Genomic DNA, 26,014 nt, shown 5'->3' with positions numbered 1-26,014 from the left:
TTTTTTTACTTTTTTTCCCGTTATGAATAATTCAAATGAGCCTTTAGATAGATCCAATATAGCTCTGGAGAAATTGGCAGATATTGGGCACAACTGCTCATTAAAGCTATAGGCAAGAATTTGAGTAGACCTTTTCCTTGGAGTTGATTCATGTGTTTCCATTCCCTCAATTTCACTTTGATTTTTAAGTTCAACTATGTGCAGAAAAATGAAAGCCAAACTGTTGGAAGAATGTGGGTTTTTATTTATAGTGGTTTTTATTAAGAATATTTATGTAGTTTCATGAAAAAATTACACAGTTTGCATGAGTTCATTGTGAAAACAAAATTCAAGCTGCATTTTAGATTCTGGTCTAAATTTTAAATGTGCAACCAGAGTATCAGTCATGGTGAATTTCATGCATATTGTAATGCTATTATGAATACCATGCTGCTGTGCTAGTGATTAAACACACATCTTGAATAAAGAAAGCTCTTTAAAGTCACCTTTTTGACATGTCTGAACATTGCAGACTACATAATTTTGTAGCATTACTGTAAGACATTCAACTCACTACAAGAAAGAAACGGAAGTTCTGGAGCACATCCAAAAAAGAGCAAGGGAGCTGGTGAAGAGCACAACTCCTGTGAGGAGCAGCTGAGGGAGCTGGGGGTGCTCAGCCTGGAGAAAAGGAAACTGAGGGGAGACCTTAACACTCTCTACAACTTTGAGTTAGTCACTTCTCCAAAGAAACAAGGAGAAGAAGAAACAACCTCAAGCTGGAACAGCAGATGGTTAGATGCAATATTGGGAACTGAGGTGGTGTCAGGCTGTCCAGGGAAGCGGTTGAGTCACCATCCCTGGAGGTGTTCAAAAGATGTGTGTACAGGGTGCTTAGGGGCATGGTTTATTGGTGGATTTGGCAGTGTTAAAGTAACATTTGGACTTGGTGATCTTCAAGGATTTATCCAACCTAATGATTCTATGATTCTATTACATAATAAACTCCTGTCTCCCGCCATCATTATTCATGCAACATTCCCATCAGCTGTAATGGAGTTCTATGATCAGAAAACTGGCAGAATGCATTGAATATAATTCCAAAAATACTAGTCCACCTTAGATGATACAGTTGTCTATTGAGGCTTCTCTACTGAAAAGAAGAATATCCCATACTTCATTTTAAAAAAGCCACATTTTCCAAAGTTTAACAAGAAACACAAAATGAGGCATTCAGAAATGGGTTTATACAATGTTAGTGCAAAATCTCCAGTTTAAAGTCAGATTAAGAAAAAAACAAAATAAACCACACAAATAAACCCAAACACATGGTTATGAAAACATCTTTGTCAGTTGTTCTATCCATTGTAAGTCATGTAATCATAATTGCAGCAGTTTTTTTCTCAAAAATAAAGCAGTCAGGATTCATCTATTCAATATTACAAATCTTACTGTTTGCATTTAAGAGTTTGTCTAGAGAATTTCATTTACAGGAATTCCAGGAACTACTGTAAGTACTTCTCTAATTACCTTAGTCTTGTAGAAAAGGAAAAGAGTAAGGTGGAAAACATACAACATAAGCTAGGAGATGTATGGATAAAATCCTTTAGTGCAGCTCTCAGCGTATGTGTTGACTCTGCTGGTGAAGAAAAAGATATGAGGGCTTTACTTTGGGGGGATAATGGTGTTATTTGTAAAAGGTACACTAGATTTTTAGTAGATTTATATGGTGAGTTTCCTGAGTTTTAAAGGGCAACAGGAAAAGTCATAATTTCTCCGTGGATGTCATCCTATGGTTGCTTCCTCACTTCTGATTGTGCAAAGTGGTCCATCCCTCTCCTTTGCTCCATGAAAAAGTCACTGAAGTTGCTGTAGAGATAGATAAGGATGTACTAGAGGAATATTGGAACCTGTTTCAAACCTTTTCTCATCCCTGCTATGTTCAGTGCAGCTACTACATTTTCCATCATAGTGCCTTCCTACTGAGCCTTTTCAGTCTTTCAGGCCTGCTTCCTCACCTGCCAATTCCAAAGGTACCCAACCAAATGACTGCTGGGCAGTGAAGGCTGAAATCTGTTTCTTCCACTCTTCCGAATTACTTTAATTTCTTTTTTGAAATTTCATCTTCATTTCCTAAAGCCCATCTCCATCTACTTGATATTTTTCTATTTTGGCCTTCAGACGTCTTCAGTGTTTATGTTTCTGTTCCTGTTGTACAAAGCCAGACGCTTCTCCTATCTGACTTCTCAACATCTGTGACTCTCTTTCATTCTTCCACCCAGTTCTTTTTCTTTTACAAAATCTGTATCACTCTCCATCTGTTCATCCAGCTTTTCCCCCTGGCTGGTTTTAATTTCTACTGATGTGAAGTTCTTTTAAACAGTCTGTGGTCTACCCTTGCTCCTTTTTCCTTTCTGTCCCCAGTCCTGGCCCTTGGCAGAGTTTCCTTTTCCTTTGCTAGCTTCTGACTTCAGTCACTTTTAAGACTCATGGCTAGCATACTATTCTCCACTCCTAACACACATGTACCTTACTCTTCTCCATTGTCTGAGCTTGCTGACACACCAGAATCATGACTTTACTGGGCTTTCTATATGCCCATCTGGATGTGATGTGCCCTGCAGCACCAAAATCTTGAGACTGCAAGGCATCCAGCTCAGGCCGATGTGGGAGAATGCCTAGGGCTTTTAGAAAATTCTTGGATCCAGTTTGCAATTTCTCCTTCAGAAAATAAAATAAACAGACAGTAAAAAAAGAATTAAAAAATAAATGCTGGAGAATTCAGGCATTGCAGAATCATAGGCAGGCAAGCTAAATGAACTCTGAACAGACTGAGAGGAGTTGTTTGAAACTCCTGTCAAATTAATACTTAAAAGGCAGAGTTCCCACCTTTCCTGAGGTGTATGAGTCTTTGCCTTTCTGTGCAAAATTCTTCCTCCAGTAATCCCACTTTCCTTCCAATAGCTTAGGTTTTAAATTTCTCCAAAGAATAAGAATGTAGTTACAGAAAAGAGCGTCACCCGGCCTGTTGGAAACATTTTTGCTTCACAATTTTAAAGCGGAGTCAGACCTCTTTATTGCTGAGCAAACGGTCTAAAAGAGAGCACTTTTCTGTAAAGAATCGAGGCTTTAGCACACTGTGCGTCCTCCCTGGAGGATGTATGCATTTTCCTATTGGTGCTTTTTATGGCATACGTTATGTATTGACACAGATTAAGCTTCCCTCCTGTCTGGAACAATGCACGCTTGGGAGGGCTACTGACCTAGCAGTAAGCGTGAACAGCTCATGGCAAGTGGTGGAGCGGAGCTCCGGGAGCTGCAGGCAGAGCACTCCGTTCAGCTCTGCCATTCTGCCTCTCTCCTCCTACCACTCCTCCTCTCCCGCTCTCTTTTGCCTTCCCCTCTGTAGCTGCTACGCTTTCTCCAGACTTCTTGGCTTTATTGCGCTGCACGTCTGAGTAGCAGGAGAGGGACTGGCTGAACGCCGGCTCGGGGAGCGCTTCCCCGCAGCTCACGCCAACCCACCCACCCCCGGCAGGGTCAGGAAAGCGAGCGGGGCCGATGGAGCCGGAGAGGCGGCACTGAAGGCAGGCTTGCTGGCAACACGCTGAAGGCAGGCTGGCAGCTCGCTGAAGGCAGGCTCGCAGCTCGCTGAGGGCAGGCTTGCTGAAGGCAGGTTCGCAGCTCGCTGAGGGCAGGCTTGCAGAGGGCAGGCTTGCAGCACGCTGAGGGCAGCCTTGCAGCGAGCGGCTGGGGAGGTGCCAGCCGCCGGGCGAGCGCCTCACAGCTTGCGCGCCTCTGAGCGCGGGTCGGCGCCCGGGCCACGATGGAGCGCTGCCGCTGGACAGCCGCCGGCACCCTGCTTCTGGCTGCCCTCCTCCTGGTAAATGCCGTTCCTTTCCTAAAATACCTTCCCCCTGTAGCTGATACTGAATCTGTACGCATATATGCGGGTGGGTATGTTTTTAATATCTTAAAATCGCAGTTGGAGAGAGTTTGTTTTGAACAAGTCGTTTAAGTTTTATCCTGTCTACAGCACTGCAGACTTGGAGCCTTGATATTGTGGGTTGATGCAGGTACAACCAAGAAGTTGATGTTGGCAGCAGCTTTCTAAACTTCTAAATGACGTGTAAATGGTGATTTAACTGCTTGGGATTCAGAGAGGAGCTGTTTCTGTGCTCTTTAAATCAAACTATATTGTGCTGTAATGTTCCTGGAATTTTCTTCCTTAAAAAAAAAAAAGGTTTTTTCTGCACATGCAGAGAAAACAGGTACAGCATGTACTGAACTTTTTGCTGAAACCAGCTTAAATGAGCTGTATTTCTGTATCTCATTACAGAGTCAAGTTTATACCAAACTTTTAAAGATACGTTCTGTGATATCTGGTATACTTCAGAGCAGTAGACTTGATTATTTTCCTGCATACTTTCCCTGATTATCCTGATAGGATGCTTACAGCTGAAAGATGTACCTGTGCTGTTTGATTGACATTAGATGTTCTCTTTTGACTAATTAATTTTATGAGTGGTGAGTTGGCAATCAGAACATCTACAGAAAGGATATTAATATACGTACACTTTTGATACCAGAGTCATCTTGCCATTTTACTTGAATTTGATTGAATGCAGTAGTTCAAATAGCAAAGCATCATAAAGAAATACATTAATTTTATAGCAGATTCCGTCTTATTTATCAGTGTCGACCAATCTGTAGTAATCATCGTAAACTAATCTCAACACAATTTTTAGTAAACCTCATGGAGAGCTAAACATTAGGATAACCCTGTTCAAAATACTTCTTTTAAATAATTGTATTATTAAAAAAAAGGAACAGCTTTTTGGATATAGAGTCATTAAATACTATTTGAGCACTAGAAATAAGAATGCTATTTGTACTGATCTAAAAGTCTTACTTTTTTTGAAAGTCTGTTTTCTATTTATAATACTGAATTCACACAAAATGGCATAAAGTCAGCATAGATTCTTTTTCATGTATGAAAATGAGATGTTTATTACCTGATGACTGTAATAAGTCAGTAATGACTGAGACAGTCCTGCAGAACTAATTTAAGGAAGATCAACAGGAGATATTACTCCACAAGAATGTGTAAAGGCTGTGAGATTTGGCCCCACGTTAAGCTCATACTCGTAATACTTGTATATCACTCTGCTACTTGTGGATTAAGTTCTCAGTCCCTGATTCATTAAAATAAATAATGCATTCTGGTGCCAACTATTATGCATTTTATTCCACATTATACCAGTTTTTATTTGTATGACTTATCCTGCCTTGAGATTTCCCGCCCACCACCCGCCAAATCTCTTTGTACTTTAAGAATAGTGATGTGAAGAAAGCTTAACTTTCTTTTCTGAATCAGACCATTCTTTTGCTCCTTCCATAGTTCAGAAAATCTCTCACTTGCTTTCAGCAGGAGATTAGGTAAACATTCCAGTATTTGACTTACAGCTTTGCTAGAGATAGGGATAATTTGTAGGATGCCTTGGTATACCCGTTCCTACTGTAGTTTATTGTAGCATGGGATCACCAAAGGCATGGTAGAAAGCTCATAGATGTTTTTTGAGAGAAAAACAAGAAGTCATTAAATCAGGCTGTGACCTGGCTGTCAGCATCCTAGATGTTAGCCTTTAGCCAAGTAGATAGAATGAGTTTGAAATCCACGACAATCAGCATTTGGATTTTTGTGTATCACCTTGAATCTCTTCTAAAGGCCAATAACCATGAGCAGCAGCTTCTTGGCATGTGGCACTTCAGTAACATCAGCAAAAGTTCACAGTTCTAAGCGCTTAGGTTACTCAATAAATGCTTACACTATTGGTCTTAGAATAATTTATCAGTTGTTCCTAAATTTTCAGTACGACTCTGTAGAAGTAGCGCCTAAATTCTTCACTCAGCATCATCGTCTCAGGAGGGAGGTTGCACAGCCCAGGCACGAGTACAGCTGTGTGCATGTGATGCTAAGGGAGTTGAGCCTCAGCGGCCTCACAGGCTGTGGCAAGCCCACAGGCAGCAACAGCAATAGCTCCTCCTCTTTCTCTCGCTGTCAGCCGCCTGGAGTGATGTACTCCACTGGGGTTCTTAACCTTCTTCAGAAGAAATTGTATTCATTTTCAGTTGAGTGGTGCTTGAGTAAGGTCACTGGGGGTCCCCTAGTGTATTTTGTAAACTGTCCTAAAGCTTGCTCCGTACTCAGAGAACCAGCATGTATGTGGACTAAGTATTTTCATGGCTACTCATAACAATCTGAGCCATAACACTAAGGTGCTTCTCTTGAAAAAGTAGTGTGAAAATTTTCTCTTTCCAGAGAAAGATCAGATAGTTGTAAAATTTTGGTTATTGTTCCATGAACTTTTCATGTTAAGGAAATATTACTTTTAAGAGTAACAAAAGAAAGAGCAGGCATTTTGTTCCAGAGATTTTCCTTTCTGTTAGCTTAAAAATAAAAGCCTAGCACAAGCTAATCACAGTTGTCTAACTCAAAGGAATGTGTCCAAACCAAAACCAGCCATGAGCTCAGACAAACTAGAAGTCAAATCACGTCATGTCAGAGGGACATTTGAACACATTTGCATTTGTTATTTGCATCCTTTCAGCAGCATTTTTTAGCTCTTTGTTACTGTTGTGACACTTACGGAAGTAACACTAGGGGCTATAATGAAGTACATGTGTTTTTCTGCAGGATTTCTTTCTTTTGCTGTGCTAATTTGTACATGGAAAATAGTCAAATACAATAGTCCATTCCTTCCAGGCTCTTTGGCATTACAATCCCCTATTATCTAACTGGATCTGTCTTGGATGACCACAAGCGCAATTAGGCAGTGAAATGAATATGTTTCTTGTTTACATCTGAATGTATAAAGCTTGACGGTTTTTCCTTTCATGTGTAGATAGGTCTACCTACTGCTGTGTCAGCTCGTCTGTCTCAGAAATTGTAGGTATATTGAAAGGGTTTTTTTCCAGTATGAGGTCCAAAGAACACAAATGGATTTTCATGCAGGATCATGTATACATACCGACTAGCATTTGCTCAGATTGGTTGGGTGAGGATGAACTGAAATGCAGAGTTCAGCTACACAAAGCTGGGATTTATTCATGTTACAGAATGAAAATATCTCACCAATGTGGTTTGTGACCCATGCTGCCGTACTTCAGATATGTCATGTCTATAAAACGAAACCATTTCTTACAGGAAGGACTAGATGCTACTAAGTATGTATAATTTCTTCCTATATTACTCTAGAACTCTATTGGGGCATATTTTACTAGCCTCTTCCTTCAGATTCTTGAAGTATAAAACTTTTTTCTTTTTTCTACCAAATGCAGTTGCTTGCATGAGCTTAAACTAAGGTTGTGTGATGAAAGATTTTTTGGTTTCGGACTTCATCGAAAAGAAGTCAGCGCTTAATGTAGGCTGTTGAGCTACTGGTCTGCTTCATCAGTGCCATTAAAGTTTAATGTGTTCTTTCAATGACTTTGCTAGATTCATAGGGCTCCAAAAGAATAATAAAAGAAGGTGTGACATGACACTGTGGATGGTCTGAATGTGGTCACCTGTAGTCATGGGTCTGGACAACCTTCAATGTTCAGAAGGTTCATGAGTCAGTGTAAAGTCTGAGAAGGCCACGTGACCAGACAAATAATTCATCAGAAGAGAAGTATCCATCTCTGCATGACTGAATTTTCACTGAAGCAAATAAAACCTTAATTCCTTATAACTGTGTCATTAGGTGTCCAAATAAAACCTCATGATTTCTGTTGTATTGTCCAATCTGCAGACAGCAATGTTGGTTCTATTTGCTTTTCTGTAGCTATTTTCTTAACTTTGTAAGAAAACTCAGAATTGTATGGGAAACAATTACATGGGGGGAAAATGGGAAATTGCAGTCTAAGGAAGAAAAAAGAATGGTAAGATCACCCTTATGGAAACAATTAAAAAGCTAAAGGTATTGGAAGAAAAAGGGGAAAACATACCAATCACCAGGTCCTATAATAATATGACTGGGAGCAGAAAAACTAAAAATAAATTATTTGTCTCAGCCCAAGCCAAGGACAGCCAAGTCTTCTCATCTGGTGGACAACACCTAATCCAAAAATTGGCATGAAGTGTTTATTTCATCAGAATATTGTACTGGGGTTTGAACCAAAACTTCTTCCTAACTCTTGAAAAAGAATAGCTAATTTTTGCTGTGGACGTCTCCAGCTTTTTGCTTCACCTTATGGACAGCAGGCTTGTCTTAACAGATGGCTGACCAGTTTTGCATACTCAAGGTGTTACAACATGTTCTAACTCTTAGAAGTCTGTAGAGGCAAAATGGGGGAAGTCAGAAAAGGACACATATTTTGTGGAATGAGATCTTCTCTTAGGTCTGTTATCCTGGTGTAGTGTTGAAAACAGACCAATAAAAGTCAAAGCTTAATGAATCTGACCACTTAGACATCCTTCTATGTCAGGGAATGTAAATAATTTCATCATAAGTCTGAGATTTTAATCTATCATCTACCTTTTAAGTATCATCTTTAGAATTTAATTCCATGTATGACCACTTTTTTCTTTTTCTGTAATAACTGAGCTTTTCCAAACTTCTTAAAAAAGTAGCTGAAGTGTGTCAAATTGGAAGGGGAGGGAAAGCAAGTGTGTATGTTTGTGAAATTTTGTTTTCTTACAAGGCCAGCATATGTAGAAGTCTCAATAGTTTTGCCACCTGTGGATTTTTTGGTCACTGCTTATAGGGGCAGTCCTTCTAGCTGTGCGGAGAAATTAGTGGTATGTTCATTGATTCTACTGTACATTAAGTTTCACATTGCTTCCACTTTAGTCTTCAGTGCCTTTATGAAATCTCTTCCAAAGCTTCAAACTTTAAAATTTCTGCTTGTCAGAGAGTTCTCACGGAGGAGGTTCAGCAGAGAGGGTGTCAGGGTAGAGGAGAAGAGTTGTGTGATAATGTAAGACATCCTGAAGTAAATTCCAAGAAATGAGACAGGAAATTATATGCAACTAATAATAAATTCAAACTGTCACATAAAATAAATATATTTGGTTTGTTTCCGTATGAATATACTGTGTGGGTGTTGAACTTCCCCTTCTAGCTTTGTTGGATATAATCTCAGTCCCTGTTTGAAGTTTGCCAGTATGTTGTTCACATTGTGTGCTGTATCAACAGAGCCAGATATGAAAGGAAATAAAGGAAGTAATAAGGTCTCCTACTGTTTTGATGCTGGCATCAGATGAGTGAATTAATTACTTATTTACTTACTAGTTTATTGAAATCCTGTATTTCTTTCAGTCTGAATTGTTAAAAGCATGAGTTGCTCAGGGCCCTTAACAAGCCCAAGGCTGTCTTATTGTAAATGTGTTTTGGATATGACATTTTCATACTTCCTGAAACTTTTTAAAAGAGAGAGGATTTTCAGGATTTTCATTCCTGTTGTATATCCAATGTCTCTTAAAGGTCCAGCCATGTTTTAAAAATGGAATATCTGAGTTAGCTGAAGGGGAGAGGGAAGTATTGTAACAGAAATATGTAAAACAAAAAACTTGAGTTGCTATGGCTTTAATTCTAAAATTCTGCCACTCCAAACTTTCACAGTCTTGTCATTCTCCAATGGGCTCATCCACCCATCAGTGCTTGTAAGCACCAGGTCAAGAGGGAGTGTCTTATCACTTATGTTTGACAGCCTTGTGATAAGCTGAAGACGTAGCTCTCTACGTCTAAGATGCGTATCCTTTGTGTAGCAAACTGGTTCAAAATGTGGATGTGTCCGTTTTGTTTTTTGAGTAAAGCAAGGGAAAAAATTCTCATCACATGGGATTAGAGAGCAGCATGAGAGGAGTAGCAGCAGCTTATGTCCTGTCAGTGTTTAGCCACTTCCATGTTGGCAGTTCAATGTAAATTCATGAAAAAAAAAAAAAATCAAACAAATCTGGTCCTTCTTTCCTGCCTGCCTTCCTGCCTCCCTGCCTTTCTTCCTGCCTTCTGCCTGTGTGCTGTCCTGACTCCATCCCCACTATTTTTTACACAAATATTTCCCTTTTGGTTTTCATGCCTCCACCGAGGCTTAATGTTTCAACTCCTTGTCATTAAAATAAGCACATATACATCTCCATGATGTAACTGTGGGAGATGGCAGACCATCAGAAGAACAGGAAGCTTAATTTGTTTTGAATAAAGCCCATAACTGTGGATGTTGCCTGAAATTGCACAAGTCTTCAGAATGTTCTCTTCCTTTGTCTGAAATGCCCCCTGACCAGAGTGTCATCTGCCTGTTGTAACCTGTGTCACCTTGCCTTAGTGCTGTGATCTGCTCCAGAGGCTGGGATGTCCTAGGTCTGAGTAAAAGCTATGATGATCAAAATCTGTGCTAATGCAACAGTGTCTTCAAGCTCAGACTGTCAGAACCAGGGTTTCTAAACCCCAACAAAATGCTATTTTGTGAGGGGGCTCACTGTGGAATGTTGTGATCTTTACCAAAGGTTAGGTTAGGAGGAATATATGAATATATGAAGATTAAGGTCAGTTTACTAAAAAGGAAAATGGCCAATATAAATTTCTTCAGTGTGAATGTCTTCTTCTTTGGAGACATGGTGGAGCTTTCAGTGTCAGGTGTCTTGGCCACTCTTTCTTGAAGCTGTTGAGCACAGCACAGCCAGCACACACTTTCATTTCTCACCACTTAGAAAACACTTGGCATGCAGTAGGCCTCATCACAGGTTACAGTTTTACTTTTCTCTCATCTCCTTGCAGTGCGCCTTGTGTGCTTTTTCCCTGCCCACAATTCCTGCAACGTGGAAGACAAAACCGAAGTCCTGGAGTGCAAGATGCACTTTTGAACCCGTGCTTTTGGGTGGGTTCCGAATTCTGAAAAGTGATTTCACCTATCCTGCATCTGAACCAGTCCTAGCCTTAAAAACCCTGAGTCAATAAGGCGACAAGTCTGAGGCTGAGCCAGCTTGGACTTGCTCTGTATTGGATCACCCATGCCTGGTGTTTACACCAGCACGGCAGGATTTAAATGCAACAGAATGTTGTAACTTCTGTCTGTGAGAGCAAGAAAAAAAACTTTTGCGTTCTTATTGGTCTCCTGATACGTATTTTCATATGGGTTAGAGGGGTGAGAGATAGGACTGATCTGAGGTTCATAAGGCGCTGTTATAAAATGTTACACAGAGCTCAGTGTGCACACGTTGAAGTGATATGGTGTCAGGTCCATCCTCTGCCAGCAACCCCCCTCCCCGCCCCTCCAGCTGGCTGCTGCCCTTCTGTGAGAAGAAATGAGCTCACATTTGGCACGTTTCTCCTGGGATACAACTTCCAGTCCAGGTTTAGGAATGGTTGTTTAGCTCTTAATGTCCTGAGATGGCTGTTAATCGATTCCCTGCTCTGTTGTTGCACACTGGAGGCTGTGTCCTCCCATATACACAGAGCAGCTATATGGCTTGCTTCAGGGCTTTGGGAATCCCATGTGACCATAAAGACAGAAGTGGCAATGTTCTTATCTTTCGGAGATGAACTGATGTGTGGAGATACTGATGTAAGAGGGTACAGCTGTGTACAACACTGAGACGACAGACGCAGCGTTTTCAGGAACTCAGTGTGACACTTCATTACTTGTGCAATAGCCATATCAAGTCACGGTTAGGAAGGGATGTGAGGTTAGTGCCCTCTCAATAAACTTCTGCTTTCCTGTGCAAAAGGAAAGGCATACTATATTTATCAATTTCTGTCCCCTTAGTAATGAGTCTGTCTTGCTGTTAAGAATAAGAGAGGACAAAAAGAAACACAGCACTGAAAAGGACTAACACAGCAAATTTTTACCACTGTCCCTGAACTGAGCTAGCTCTGTGTGTATCAGGTGTTTTCCTTTAGGGTAAAGAGAAATCCACCTATTATTCTTTCCTTTTGTTCACAGGAGCAGAATAAGCACTGGGAAACTGCAAGAGTATCTTGGTGAGATTTCCTCTTCAATCCTCATCAAGGTGTCTTCCCCTGTTTCTTTTAAGTGGTGGATGCTTTGGGGCAAGAAGAAAGAGTAAATTTAAAACTATCCAGAAAGAGATTTGGTTTTTTTCTTTATTTCTTTTTAAGAGACTGAAATAATAAATCCTGGCCCATTTATCTGCACTAGAAAAATGTGAGCATAATTACCCAAAGTTCAGAATACATGCTCACATGCCTGTGCTCCTGTGCCAGTGCCTTCCTTGGGGTTTGGAGACACTCAGATCAAGGGTTTCCTGTGCCAGGGGTTTTCCATAGGAAATACTCTCTTGATCCCCTCAGAAGCCTTTTCCTTTGACTTGCAAGTAAAAAGGAGGCAAAAATTCCTAAGTTAATTTACAAGACTGCGAGGCCTGGGGCAAGTGGGATGCTACTGCTCAGCTCACAGTTGCATTCCCAGTAGAAGGGAGCCACTATCCTCTAGGGAACTGGCAGGATAGTGTTCAAGGAATAGTCACTTTCACCTCAAGATGTCTGATGCTCACTGCAGCTACTTTTCTTTCCAGGTTGTTCACCAGGAAATACAGTAGGAGTGCTTTGAACCTTTCCATAGGCATCCTTTTTGTCTGGCCATATGGAACAGCATGCAGATATTCATGGCAGCAATGGCACTTGCAGTCACTAGGCATCTCAGGTGCAGTGAACAAGTCAGGTAGATTGGGTAAAAGAGCATCTTCTCTTTTCTTTTTTTAACTTCTGTGAGAGCAGAACTTCCATTACTTTGGTAAGCATGTCAGGTAGGCAGGATTTTTTGGTTGGTGTGGTCCTTCTGGAGACTGGCTGGGTGGCAGGTCTGGTGGCAGAAGTCCTTTTTTTGCTTTCACATGGGATACAGACAAGACAATGGGAAGACAAGCTATTAACCATACCAGCTAAACAGTGTTCATCTGTCCTGACCGTAAATCTGACCTTTGGGAAAAGAAAATAGGTTGAAGTCATTGGTTGCTAAGGCTGACTTGGGCACCTCTGGTTTCATGAGGCATGTGAAATGGAAAGATACCTACTTGGAACTCAAGAACTATTGTCATGGGAAATCATAGTGCTTCCAGGGAATCATGCTTCTCAGAAGGATGAGGCTTACTTTCCTAAGTCGTTTTATCATTTTGGTACAGTTATTCTGGAAGAGTAGATGAGTTTTGGTCACACAGTACCATTTAAAGTGATGTACAACTTTTTGCCTAGATAAATTAAACATTTTCTTTTTGTGCATTGCAAACTTGATATGTCAGAATATTTTACCTATGAAATTTTCAAGATACTCACTTTGAAAAGTTGCAACAGTTAGTCAGAAATGTCTTCATGCTAACATTCTTTCTGATGGCAATTACCAATATCAATTCAACTGGCTATGAATTTGTTTTGCCTTGCCTTTTTTCAAAAGCCAGAAATTTCCAAACAGTTTCCCATGTGGACTTCCATCCAGTTGTTAGCTTGGATGGAATGCAATAAAGATACATAACATTGCGCAAATGAAATCTTATAGACCATACACTTACATGTTGGTTGAAGTTTTTTTAAGTTTTGAAATACATGGTTTTTATAAGGCGTTGAGGTCACTGGCCTTGTCCCATGCTGTTACTCACCTAGGGAAGTGCTGATAGCAGTTTCTTCCCGGTTTGCTGCAGACAGCGTTTCAGAACTGTGTGAAATATATATTTAATCTCAGTGACAAACTAACATCAAAGGATGCTCAAGGATTACTCAAAAGAAGAATGTGTGGCTTGGCAAGAATTCATATAGGGATGCATTTAAACTTATCTGAAAAGCCTGGGCAGAAAGACCATTACAGAAGAAAAAATACTAGTTTTCTGTCCCTAGCATGATTTTTACAGTAGCTAAAGGCAAGTTTAGGCAGTGGCCTCAGAGGAGCCTTGCATATTGTCACTGACACTTCATCATACCCTGAAACAGTGGGGATATGATAAGAACCAGATGATATAAATTTATTAAGCAAACCAGTGGTTCATATTATCTGGGAAATAACTGGCCTAAATTCTGTATCAATGCTGTAGTCCAGCAAGAGTTTAATTGCATTTTTCACTGTCTGTATTGCTGTTTAATCTAAGAAACACACTGGGTGCTTGAAAAAAGGACTTCAGCAGCCTTTTACTGAAAGAGGAGGAAAACTGGATGCCTCAGAACCAGAAGAGAAAGTAAACCACGTGATGTGTGTTTATACACACAGTCTTCTGTGTGCCACTGACAAATAGCTGGATTCTGTAGGGATAGCACTGTTCCAAACAAAATTTTAAATTCAATTCCAATATGTGACTAAGATTTATTTTCTTAAGGTTAAACTTCTTTTGTAGACTTCAGGACATGAAGAGGTCTTGCTGCTCTTCATTTTTCTCCGTCTATGCACCTACACACATGTGCACACTTATGCTTTTAAAAGAAACCTGGTTCTTATCAGGCATTCAGCTTCTGGATGTCCAGGTAGCTGTTGTGATTTAAGGATGTGTGACACTTGTATTCCAGAATAGTCTAAATGAATTATGTGCACTGTAAGCAGAAAGGGTAGGAAGCGCCACTGAATATAACATGAATGCCTGACAACTCTTCAGTAAATTCAGAAATTACTATTAAACACTGAAGCTGGATTTTTTGAAGAATCAGGTTGGAGATCTGTCTCTGTTAGTCTTATCTGATTATGTCAATTCCTTTTTTTGACTTGTAATTTAAAACTTTTTTTCTTTTACTTCTGTAAGCATCTTCACCTGAGTACCCTATCTACTGAGAGTGATTTCATTTTTTACACAGGATCCTTTTTGCTTTCTGGTCCAATAGCACAAGCTGTTCTTCATATTTCTCATTAGACAGCTCTTTGGGAGTGGGGTAGTAGATGCAGAATCACCATCAGATTGAGATGTATATACTAAGATAGTAAGGGATTAAGGAAGATCTGGTTTTGATAAGTGCTAGCAGACTTATTTGTTTATATAGGTCATCAATAAGCAAATTGCTTAAGGGTGGCATTTCTGAATTGATACTTTTGATGTCAGGGCATCCTGAGTTTTGTCTCAACAAAGAAATGGATTTTTTCTGGGAAGCTGGGGCTGACATCCGCCTAGATTTGACAGAAGGGGTAAGGAAGATCTTCAGGTATCAGCAACAGAGCATAAGGAGCCTTGATGACTGCATTTTGCTTTTTTGACATACTCTGGATTTTGAGAACCACCAATCTGGAGTACCTCTGGCAGAGTAGAAGACTTTTTCTGTGATAGAACTGTTACTAAAAGAAAGATTTAGGTGGTGCCAGCTTTACTTTTTTCAACTTTAAGGGCATATACTCCCCCCCCCCTTTTTTTTTCTTTCTCTTTACTATTTATGACAGGAACTTCAGGGCTTTGAAGAAGTTTTGTAGGAGTTCTTCCACTGCAGAATTCTTGATTGCTACTTTAAATTAAGATCTTTAGTTCATTTTGACAAGAGTGGGTAGCAATTATTAACTACCTATAAAAATACTTTTGAAAAATCTATGCTAGACAATGAATTCTTAGCTATTAATTGTGTATATCTCCTTCAGAGCTGGAATAAATCTGTAATGGACAGTTGTTTTCTGATTTGAAATTACTTTTTGGGTATTGCTAGAACTTCAAGCTCAATTTTCACTCACAGGAAGGAAAACACTCTACTTTCTTTAACATTAAACATGGATGACGTTGAGATGAATTATGTTTATTCCACTTGTTAAAAGAAAACTTGGACCCTGTTCCAGGTTGAGATCACATGTTTTTTGGGAATATATAGGTCTTAAAGCAAATTTTGGAATGCAAGTAATAGGCTCACAGATCTCCTGTGGGTGGGATCACAATTTATGTCAGAAGAACTTGGACCCACAGAATGTCTAGCTGTGCTGATGCCTATCATATGTGGTGGAGTAAGAGTACTCGGTTCACGTGAGTTTACCTTGTAACCCTCTTAAATTATGTCTTTGAGCTTTCAACCAAGGGTGAATGATCAGGTCACGCACCCATCTGCAGTTTGAAGGTATTTGTTTTCCTATAAACTGGAAGCACCAACATGTATTTTTATTTTAAAAGAATAAAACTGTAAATATTCATTTTTACTTTATAAAAATTACTCTTCAAAAAGCAGTTGGGTGAAATAACCTCAGTAAGTTGTCATGTCTTCTATCTCCAATGTAAATCTAGAGACTGAGTCACGTATAGTCATAATCAGAATCTGATTGCTTATGAAACTTTAAGTTTTACATTTACCCTTGCAATTGCTGTGGGGTGTTGTTTTTTTTTGGTTTTTTTTGGTTTTTTTTTTTTTAATAAAGCTAAAACAAAATGAGTGTGTCAAATAATTGTTACACATTCATTAGACAGGTCCCAGATTATCTCTCACAGACTGAATTAATTTTCTTTTTTACTCATGAATAAAATTATTCAGGGCTGGTTCACCATATTTCATTACTACCATATTTCACCATATTTCATTACTACTACTCAGCTTTACTGAAAGTGAAATTATTTTAGTGTCATCTCTGTGTCTCAAATAATCCCTTTATGTTGCCAACAAACAGGAGGTCCTGGCTGATGGCACAGCATTGTCAGCTGGGCAAGGGAGGGGATTCTCCTGCTCTGCTCTGAGCTGGAGTGGTCTCACCTTGAGTGCTGAGGGCAGTTTTTGGGTGCCACAATATGAGAAAGACATTAAACTGTTAGAGAGCTCCAAAAGAGCGCAACAAAGACGGTGAAGGGCCTTGAAGAGAAGCCGTGTGAGGAGCAGCTGAGGTCACTTGGTCTGTTCAGCCTGGAGAGGAGGAGACTGAGGGGAGACCTCACTGCAGTTACAACCTCCTGTGAGGGGCAGGCGCCGAGTTGTGACAGTGACAGCGCCTGAGGGAATGGCCTGGAGATGTCAGGAGGAGGAGGAGATTTGGACTGGATATCCAGAAGAGGTTTTCACTGAGAGGATATTTGAACACTCTAAGAGGCTTCCTAGGGCAGTGGTCCCAGCACCACCCTGACAGAGTTCAAGAAGTGTTTGGACAACGCTCTCAGGCACATGGTGTGACTCTTGGGGTGGCCAGTGCAGGGCCAGGAGTTGGACTTGATGATTCTGATGGCTGTTTTCCAACTCAGTATCTTCTGTGATGCTATGAAAGCTAAAGCTGACTGCTGTAACATGGGCCAGCCGTGATGCTTGCCGATGTTTTTCTGTTTAAGTGTATCTTTAAAGTCTCACTCATGTCCTTGTTTTTCTCTCTCATTAATATCAAGTGCAGTTAGAACTGCTATTCACCAGGTGCCGGCCCATAGCACAAGTAAAGTTTTGAAGGAGAACACTGCCTATCACCATCAGACACATGCATTTTTGGTGCAACTTTGCTAGATTAGTCAGTTTTTCCAGCAAAAACACATTGCCCACTAAGGACAATATCTATCTATATGGTTAAATAATTTGTGTCCTTACGAATCTGTGTTTCTGCAGTGCCTTTGCATGAATGGAAATGGAATGCTGAGTATAGATATGACTGTTTTATTTGAGACAGATACTGCTATATATTTATATGCTTATGACCAACATTCTGATGTTGTTAACTTCTGCTTTCCAGGGAACGTGCGTTTTATTCTTTAAACTAGCAAACAGTAGGGCTGAAACAGTTAGGGAAACTTTGTCCAGCAATTTTCATAGATCTTTACACAGAGATGTGATGATAGTTCAAATTCCTTATGGTAAATGCATGAAAGTTATTATATAGAATGCCTTTTTAGCATGTTGATTCACTATGTAGTGTTTCAGTTTTTCCTTAGGAGCATTTTGGAAGGTTCCTTTCAATATGCCTTTTCATAACTTCTAACACAGCAGCATAACTTCAGATCACAATGTCTAATGTCTGTAATACTCCATTTATTAATCAGAAAAGATCCTTTGTCTCACTGTTGTTCAAAGAGCTGTCTTAGAGCAGTCTTCGCTAGCCTCAAACTGAGATGAAGTAGGATATTCAAAAGATGAAAGTGAATTCATACACCATTCACTACTAAGGAACTGTTGTCAACCAGTAGGCATGCCAGAGAGGAACAGATTTATTCAATTTATTCGGTACTTTTAATAACCAAAATGATATCCAGCAAAAAGAAAGGTTAAACCAGCAGCAGAAGTTTTGATGCTTAAATGTTCTTTCCTGATTTCTTTTTTTTTTTTTTTTTTTCCCTTTTCCCTCTCCTCAGAGCTCCAGAACAGCTCGCTCTGAGGAGGACCGGGACTCGCTGTGGGATGCGTGGGGCTCATGGAGCGAATGCTCGCGCACCTGCGGAGGAGGCGCCTCGTACTCACTGCGACGCTGCCTGAGCAGCAAGTAAGTGCCTGGATGTTTTCTACTTTATTGATGGAAAAATTCAACCTACTTATATCTGCCAGACCATAAGAAGCAACCAGTGGAAGTCTTGACCTACACTGAAATTTCCACCTTGTTGTGAAAAAATTATGGTAATGTTTTGGTTTTGTTTTTTTTTTTTAATTTGGGCAAGCAGCCAATGAGCTTGATAAGGAAGCACCCTTTAAAGTAAAGCAAGAATCCATGGAGATAAAAAAGTGGTCTGGACAGCTTAAAAGGCTGCCAGCTCCTGAAGTTGAACTTCCCTCCACTTTCACCATTTAAGCATTAAGAGTTGCCACGTGCTTGTACAAGAGTACAGATTATTCACTACATTTAGTACCCCACAGTCTCAGCCACCCTGACTATAAAAGCAACACATTAATCAAATGAGGCATCCTAAGCTATATAAGAAAGAGTAACAGTCCTACAAAGGATATCTTGCAAATTGAATTTCAGGTAGGAAGTACTCAATACCAGCAAGGCCCCTCCCAACAGAGGTAAAATGCTCTGGTACAAAGGTGAATTCTGGGTATTCAGTCAGGCATCTGAGATTTTATTCCTACCCACTTACTAGCTTGCAATGCAAAAAGAACAACTCATTTGACATCTTTTCCACTCTGTACTTTATGTAAGTTTTATCTGCAAAATATTTCTAGCAAATATCATTTCTATTTAAAGAAAAAAATTTACCTGCAGTAAACATGGTATATGTGATAAATATTAACAGATTTCTGATAAATAATATGAAGGGAAACTCCAGACCCAACCTTTCTGACTTATTGCCATTTCTGGTACCTTATATATTGTAGGAGAAAAAAATCTAATACAATTTTCCATCCTGCATACTTTCTTTCATATTTTTATTCATGTGCTTGTAAAACTGATGTTAATATAACAAACAGCGGCCATACAGTCCAAATAATTTCCTCTGTCTGACACTTTAATATGTGATGTTGTTTAGTGAAGACAGGAAACAGCACAAGGCATTGAACATAACACCAGAATAGGATATTGTGTATTTTAGCTTTATCTCTGAACAGTCTCTTAGTAGCCCCATTTATTGAGTTGACTGTGCGCAAAAGTCTGCTGGAAGAAAAGATAGGCAAAGGTATCTGTTGAAATAAGTGGAAAACCAGTACTTTGCTATTGCATTCCCATGGATTAAAAAAAAAATAAAATTGATTTTCAATGTAGGACCAGATTCTAATACCTTATTAGTTTCATGGCCAGTTGTTTCATCGCCAGTTAGTTTGAGGCCAGTTGCATTCACCTCAAAATCTGAAATTTCAGAGACAGGAACTTAATTTTAATCACCATATATAGTTTTCCATACTTAAAAAAAATAAATCACTTTCAGTATGTTATTTTAATGTAAACATGAAGCCAGACGTACCAGGAGATCTGGGGACTGAGCAATAGGTGCTTTCTTTCCTCCTTCATGAGAACTGTCTCTGTAGGTTCTAGAGGGCAGTCTTGGAGTTCAAATAGCAGTAGCAGTTGTCACAGTATGTGACAATGTGAGTAAATATCACTTCTTCTGGACTCCCTTTGACTCCTTTGCTGTTCAGGACGACCCTGAACCTTAATGAATGGAACAGGTAATAACCTCATAAATCACACAAAATTAGGTTTCATGACCTTTCCACTGTCCCTTCAGGACACAAGCAATGCTTCCTGCCTTAAGAAACCAACCACAAACTATGACCCATTCAGACATGGAAACCTGCAATTTCTGGGATAGGAAGTGGGGAGTTAATTAGGTGTGTGGCATTTGGTAGCCAGTAGCAATAAATCATAAATAGTAACTTTTGTCTTGGAATTAGCACTCTCTCAAATGTGCAATAATTTTTCATTTTTCCTGGTCTACATGCAATTGTTAATTAAGTAAGGGGTTTAAATGATTAATTTTTCTGCTAAGCAAGCATTTTAAGGTGCTAAGTCAGAGTGGGAGCAAGGTAAAGAAACTCATCAAAGGTTTCCAAATAAATTCACAGGAGTATTTCAAAGCTGTCAAGGTTTGACCAGAACGTCCATGTTTGAGAGAGAATTTCTTGGTCAGTACAGTTTATTTGGTGTGTGTAATTTCACTGCAGCTTGAAGGAATATAGTAGATTCTTCTGGCAAATGAAAACTGGCAACACATTTAGAACAAATTGGAACAAATTAATCCTGAATATTTCTCATCCTGGGAGGAATGCTTTAATGCCTTGTATCTTTTAGTTCTATATGAGATGACTTTCAGAGCATCACATGAATAGAGAGAGCTTGGTGCATCAGCTTTGAAAAAATGCAAAGACTAATTGCCCATTCCTAAACACCATTAATATATATAGCTAAATAAAGGAAACCAGCTTTCTTTCCAGCTTTTATTTGCTAAAGTTATGTTCGTGCTTGTGTTGTTTGTTTTAGGAACATGTTTTGCATTAGTCCTTCACAGCTGTGATGAAAGAATGGAAAGTGTTAGTGAAAAATTCTGTATTCTTGTGTTTTAAATAGCAAAAATTTCAGGGTAGTGGCTGTTTAGCAGTACACTTTATTAGAACAACTGGTTCTGATTATGCTAAGGACATTATGCTAGTGATAAAAATACACATGCCAGTCACACAAGCAGACAGGGGTTGTCAGCCCAAGTCAGTTTTATGTCCTCATGCTGACAGCAAGCACTGGGTCAAGGACAGAATGCACCCCAGGAAAATAAACTTTTATAAATTAGACTACCAAAACTCTAAAGATTACAGTTTTCATACTCTTTAGTAACATTAACTCTTTATAACTTCTGATATTGTTGTTATTTACACAAAAGGACAGACCCCCTTTAAATGTTACTGGATTTTGCCTCAACTCACTTGAAGGTGAACTTCCTTGACTAATTATATATTAGGTGGAGGGGTAACTATTTTTATAATTTTATAATGTTTTGCCCTTCTGTTTCCCTATTTTTTTTTTGATGACCGGCCATGCAGCACTACTCAATAAAACCTGTACAGACAGGAACCATAGACCACTCCTATTTTTCTTGAGCACTTGAGCACTACCAGCACTTGAGCTTCTGCAGGGAACCAGGTTTTGTTAGGTATTGGCTGCTTTGGATACAGACATTATGGAAATACAGGTAGAGAGGCACTGCATTATGGGCTTTGGCCTCTTGCTTAGAATCCAGCCCTTATTTGTTGCAGCAAGTAAGAGTTGATTGCCCAGCACTGCTGGCATTTGTCTTCAAGCAAAGAGATTGATAATCACTCAGATATCTTCCATCCAGGTTTTAATATGTGTCCATATTGATTCAGGCAAACTCAAACAGGGTAATAATAAATATCTTAATTAGATATCTGAAATTCATGTATATTTATTTCCTGTACTGGGATATATTTTCAAATTGTAAAAGAAATTATAAATTCTTTTATTCATTTTTCACCCATACTGATCTAAAAATATTCTGTGTTTTCTGGAATTGTGCTCTACGCATTGCTGAGTACTACAGTAATAGTGAGACCATTTTCCTCTGTCTAGGCTTGGCAAGAAGATAATTCTGATTCTTTTTCTCATCATCTTCAAAATTCACCATCACTTTTCTTTTAAAGTTAGGCTGCATGTAGCAAAAGATAAGTGTGTCCTAGAGATTGGCAAACTGTTTTTTCATATAGTAGATACGTAGTCTATTCATTAAACTGTATAGAAACCCTTCATTGCTGTTGCTTCTGTTTATGAAAAAACATGTGGCAGAGAATAGTTTGAGCATACAGCAGACTGCTGAGATAGTTATGGAGTCCCAAGGTTACTGGAGCTGAGCTCAAGGGCCAAAATTTGATACCATCACCCTGATCTCTGGGAAATAACGTTTAAACTTCTGAATAGAGTGAAGGTTTTCCACCATTAAGTGAGGGGTTTATGTTTGGTAGCAGCAGAAGTTCAGCATTTGCATTTTCATGACAAATTTCCCTCAGTATAAAAGTGTCCGAGATTAAAAAGAAAAAAAAATGAGAACATCAATGGGACAAAACAAACAAATGAAAAAAAGCACAAATTTAAAAACAAAATGGAACAGATGTGAGAGAGTTAATCCCAGCATTGTTCCTATGCTTCATACTGTCTGTGTCACTTACTGGAACGTATTTCTCTCTCCTTTTGAAATACGTCTCTCTCTTTCTTCATCTGATAACTGCCTTTCGGTAATGCAAGGGAACCAGAAATATGAAATAGCCTTTCTGCCAGTTTGGCCTGCTAAGTTAGATTAAGTGATTCACTTGCTTAGTTGTTCAGCACGTTGCTGTTGCATTCTGCAGAGTGAAAACAGTAAATCTGCATAAATGATTCTCAGCTTTATTGTCGTTTGACTTGGTTCATAAAATAACAACCAAGACATATTTTTGAAGGTCAGGTTTAGTAAACCAGCTAAATTTGCTAATTAAGTCTATTTTATGATGTGTGCCTTTCTCATAAGACAGAAAGGGCCTAAAATAAATTAGGTTTTTTTCATTAAGGAGTAATATTTTCTAATTTTGATCTCATATATTGTTGATTTACAAATCCAACATCAAATGGTTTCACCAGACAGTGATGGAATAGATGCATGTTATTCATGTTAGTTCAAAGTTAAATAAGTGAATAAGAAACCATTAATAACATTTCTGACTGGCATTGAAAACAGGATCCATCAAATACTGCATATTTGAAAACATACTGTTTTAACTTTCATCTGTATACAACTTTGGTACCAAAATATTGACTACTGTTGCTGCTTCACAACTGAATTTAGAATGTAGTCCCAGCAAGTGGCTGTGACCCTTACTTTCAGGCTGCATTGACAGAGTCGTCTGTCTCAGGGGCTTTGATTCCCAGAGATTCTGAAGTTTTTCACATCTAACACTGATAAAAGGTCCTTTAAACTTTCTGAGTGAAAATTACAATGGTGCAGTTATGTGGATTGGGGGTTGCTTCTTTGACAGATAGAAGCTAACATGTATTACTGTAACTACTGTGTAATGATATAAATGCAGTCTTGTCTATCCTGGCACTACTAAATAAACCAGATTAGGCTTTTGAACATTTATTAAATGTTCCTATATTGGTCAAAATGATCAGTTTAAGTACTTGAGAATAAGCCCATTTCTAGTTTAAGGTCTGTGGAATAAAGAGCAGAATATTTGTGCACAAATGCTATCAGAGTTTTTGAATACATCCCCAAAAATAAATGGCATTCTGTTGAAGCATACCATGTCACTCATGAAGAGTACAATCAATGTCATAAAATTCTTAGATGAACTGCACTATGAAATTATTTAGGAGAATGTTTCTCATTACCTTGTATAAAACTGTATCTGTATACTAGTGTAGTATATTGCTTCCTTCAAAGACCCTCAGGATACCTGAATTGCTGGGTTTTTTCTGCTTTAGTTGATACTTCTAGATAATTTACTGTGTAAAGGCATCCTCCATGATACAGTGTATGATTCCAAATAGCTGGAAAAAAAATTTTGTTTCTTTAATTTGTAAGTGCTTCTAGTTAAGTCTGTGCCCCATAGCAACATTTTAAAAGGAATTTTATTCTTCTGTTTACTCTGCGATTAGTGAAAACTGTAATTATGAGAATTTTGAAACCATTCTCTGGTTGTATGTGATGAAGAAATTATTCCAATTTTTTTTTAGAGAGATTACAGCTCTAACTCTAATGGCAGAAGCAGCAAGCAACCTATCTGAGTCAACACGTCAGCAGTATAAGAAGCTGCAAATTTCACACAATGTAAATCAGCATTGTAATCTATGGAGTGACTGCTGATAGTCTTCAGAAGACCAGTTAGACACATTGTGCCTCACTGAAGTATCTAAAATTGTAGAAAATGCTTTCCTAGTGTAGTTTTCTTATGGAACCCCTTGTTAGACCTGACACAGAGATGTTACGTATTGGTGTTTTGGGTGAAAAACTAGCGTGTAGTAGAATGAACAGTAATCAGCATTGCAGTTACAGGTCAGTGATGGATATGGGCTCCATAAATGCATCTCCCTATTGAGAAGTGGCCTACAAAACAAAAATGTCTGTGAAGCCCTCACTCAGGTGATATACTGTTCATATGTCCAGGTTCACTGGAAGAGCTCTCGGCTATTTATAAGTCTTTCCATAAATCTGTTCCTGAACTTAAATCAAAAGGAATTAAATCAGACCTTTGCATGATGTAGAGTTTTTGTAAGCCTTAATTCCAGTAAGAAACTTATGTGATTCTCTAAAGACGGGAGCACTAGATTGTACGCAAGAAATTTCAGTGGAGGGGGGTTAACACACATGCAGACTTCCTCAGAGAAGGCAGAGCTTGCAATCCTGTTCAGCACATTTGTTTTATAAAGACCAGCTGCAAAACCTGGATCCTGCTCCAATTTCTAGAGTGTTCAGATTTGGGATGTTAGTACTTTTGGGCCTGCATTATGTTCTATATGGTATATTTGTGATATAGCACAACAAGTAAGATTTTATATTGTAGTTATTTCCACTTCTGTTGTGAAGCAACATCTCATCCTTGTTTTACTGAAAGGCTTTTTTTTCTTAATTTTTGCTTTTCTGCCTTTCTTGCATTGTGAAAAATATTCACAACTGTAATTGCTTTCTGTAAATCTGCAATTCATGTTATATGTGCAAATCTAAAGTTAAAGACACTTCTTAAAATATTATTAAGAAAATAAAAAATACTGTGGTGATGAAAACAGATGTGAGACTAACTGCTGAAAATGAACAGTATCCTGAAAGCACCTGACAGTTTTTTTCTTTGTGTTTTCTGGTTTTTTTTTTCATGAATTGGATCTTTGTTATTTTAAGTAGACTAGCCAGTCATATTTTTGTGAGTTTAGGGCATAGTATTTAATGCCAGCTGTTACTTAGGAAATAACAATCAGTGACTTGGAATAAGACAAAGAAGAACTTGAAAATAAAAATTTACCAGAAGGATACCTTTCATACCATGCCTTGTATGCAAAACTTTGCTGAATTCTAATAAAAATACATCTACTAGTCAATGAGATGGCAGGCCTTGTTATCTAAGGAAATTTAGTTAAACATGACTCTCCCCTTGTGAACCCATCTGTAACATTCGCATTCCTGATCTTTCTTCATAGGAGAGGTGTTTCAGGCCATTATTTTTGTGACCTGGATATGCTCACACAGCTCAGGTTCTGTCTGTTGCTGGGGACACAGACCTGAACACAGCTCTCCAGTGACCCAGATGGGGTCTCATGAGAGCACAGTGGAGGGAGAGAATCATCCCCTTGACCTGGTGGCCACACTCCCCTCTATGCAGCCTAGGATAAAATTGTCTTCCTGGACTGCAAGTGCACGTTGTCAGCTGATATTTAATTTTTCATCCACCAGTGTCCCCAACCCCTTCTCTGCTCTTGGCCAGTTCATCACTTAGTCTGTACTTATAGTGGAGATTGCTGCCATGCAGGATCTTGTGCTTGGCCTTGTTGAGCCTCATGAGGTGCACATGGGCCCACTGATGCTAAGTATAATAACAGCAGTTACATCAGAATTATTGATTGCCTAATACCAAGGTTGTGGAAAACGTTATTTATGAGAAAAGTTGGCCTTTTGTGGCCCCAGATTACTACACATGCTTTTATTTGCCTTGCTGAAATATTTTCTGCGTGCAGTGACTGAAGTTGTATTTTCCCGGTTGTTTATCTTTTTGATTGCAGAAGTAAGAACATT

The 26,014-nt window shown here is 39.0% G+C and overlaps 1 protein-coding gene across 1 annotated transcript in view; it reads left to right on the top strand.

Annotated features, from left to right (window-relative positions):
* The window catches only part of ADAMTSL1 (ADAMTS like 1), a 392,889-nt gene that overhangs the window by 211,138 nt on the left and 155,737 nt on the right, over positions 1-26,014 (top strand). The window contains exon 3 of the mRNA XM_058823311.1: positions 18,173-18,300. Coding sequence (XP_058679294.1) covers positions 18,173-18,300 — 128 coding nt within the window. The remainder of the gene's footprint in view (positions 1-18,172; positions 18,301-26,014) is intronic.

This window comes from Ammospiza caudacuta, chromosome Z, assembly GCF_027887145.1.
Source record: "Ammospiza caudacuta isolate bAmmCau1 chromosome Z, bAmmCau1.pri, whole genome shotgun sequence".
Taxonomy (NCBI): Eukaryota; Metazoa; Chordata; class Aves; order Passeriformes; family Passerellidae; genus Ammospiza; species Ammospiza caudacuta.
The sequence above is the reverse complement of the archived record's forward strand: the minus strand, read 5'-3'. Positions and strand labels throughout refer to the sequence as shown.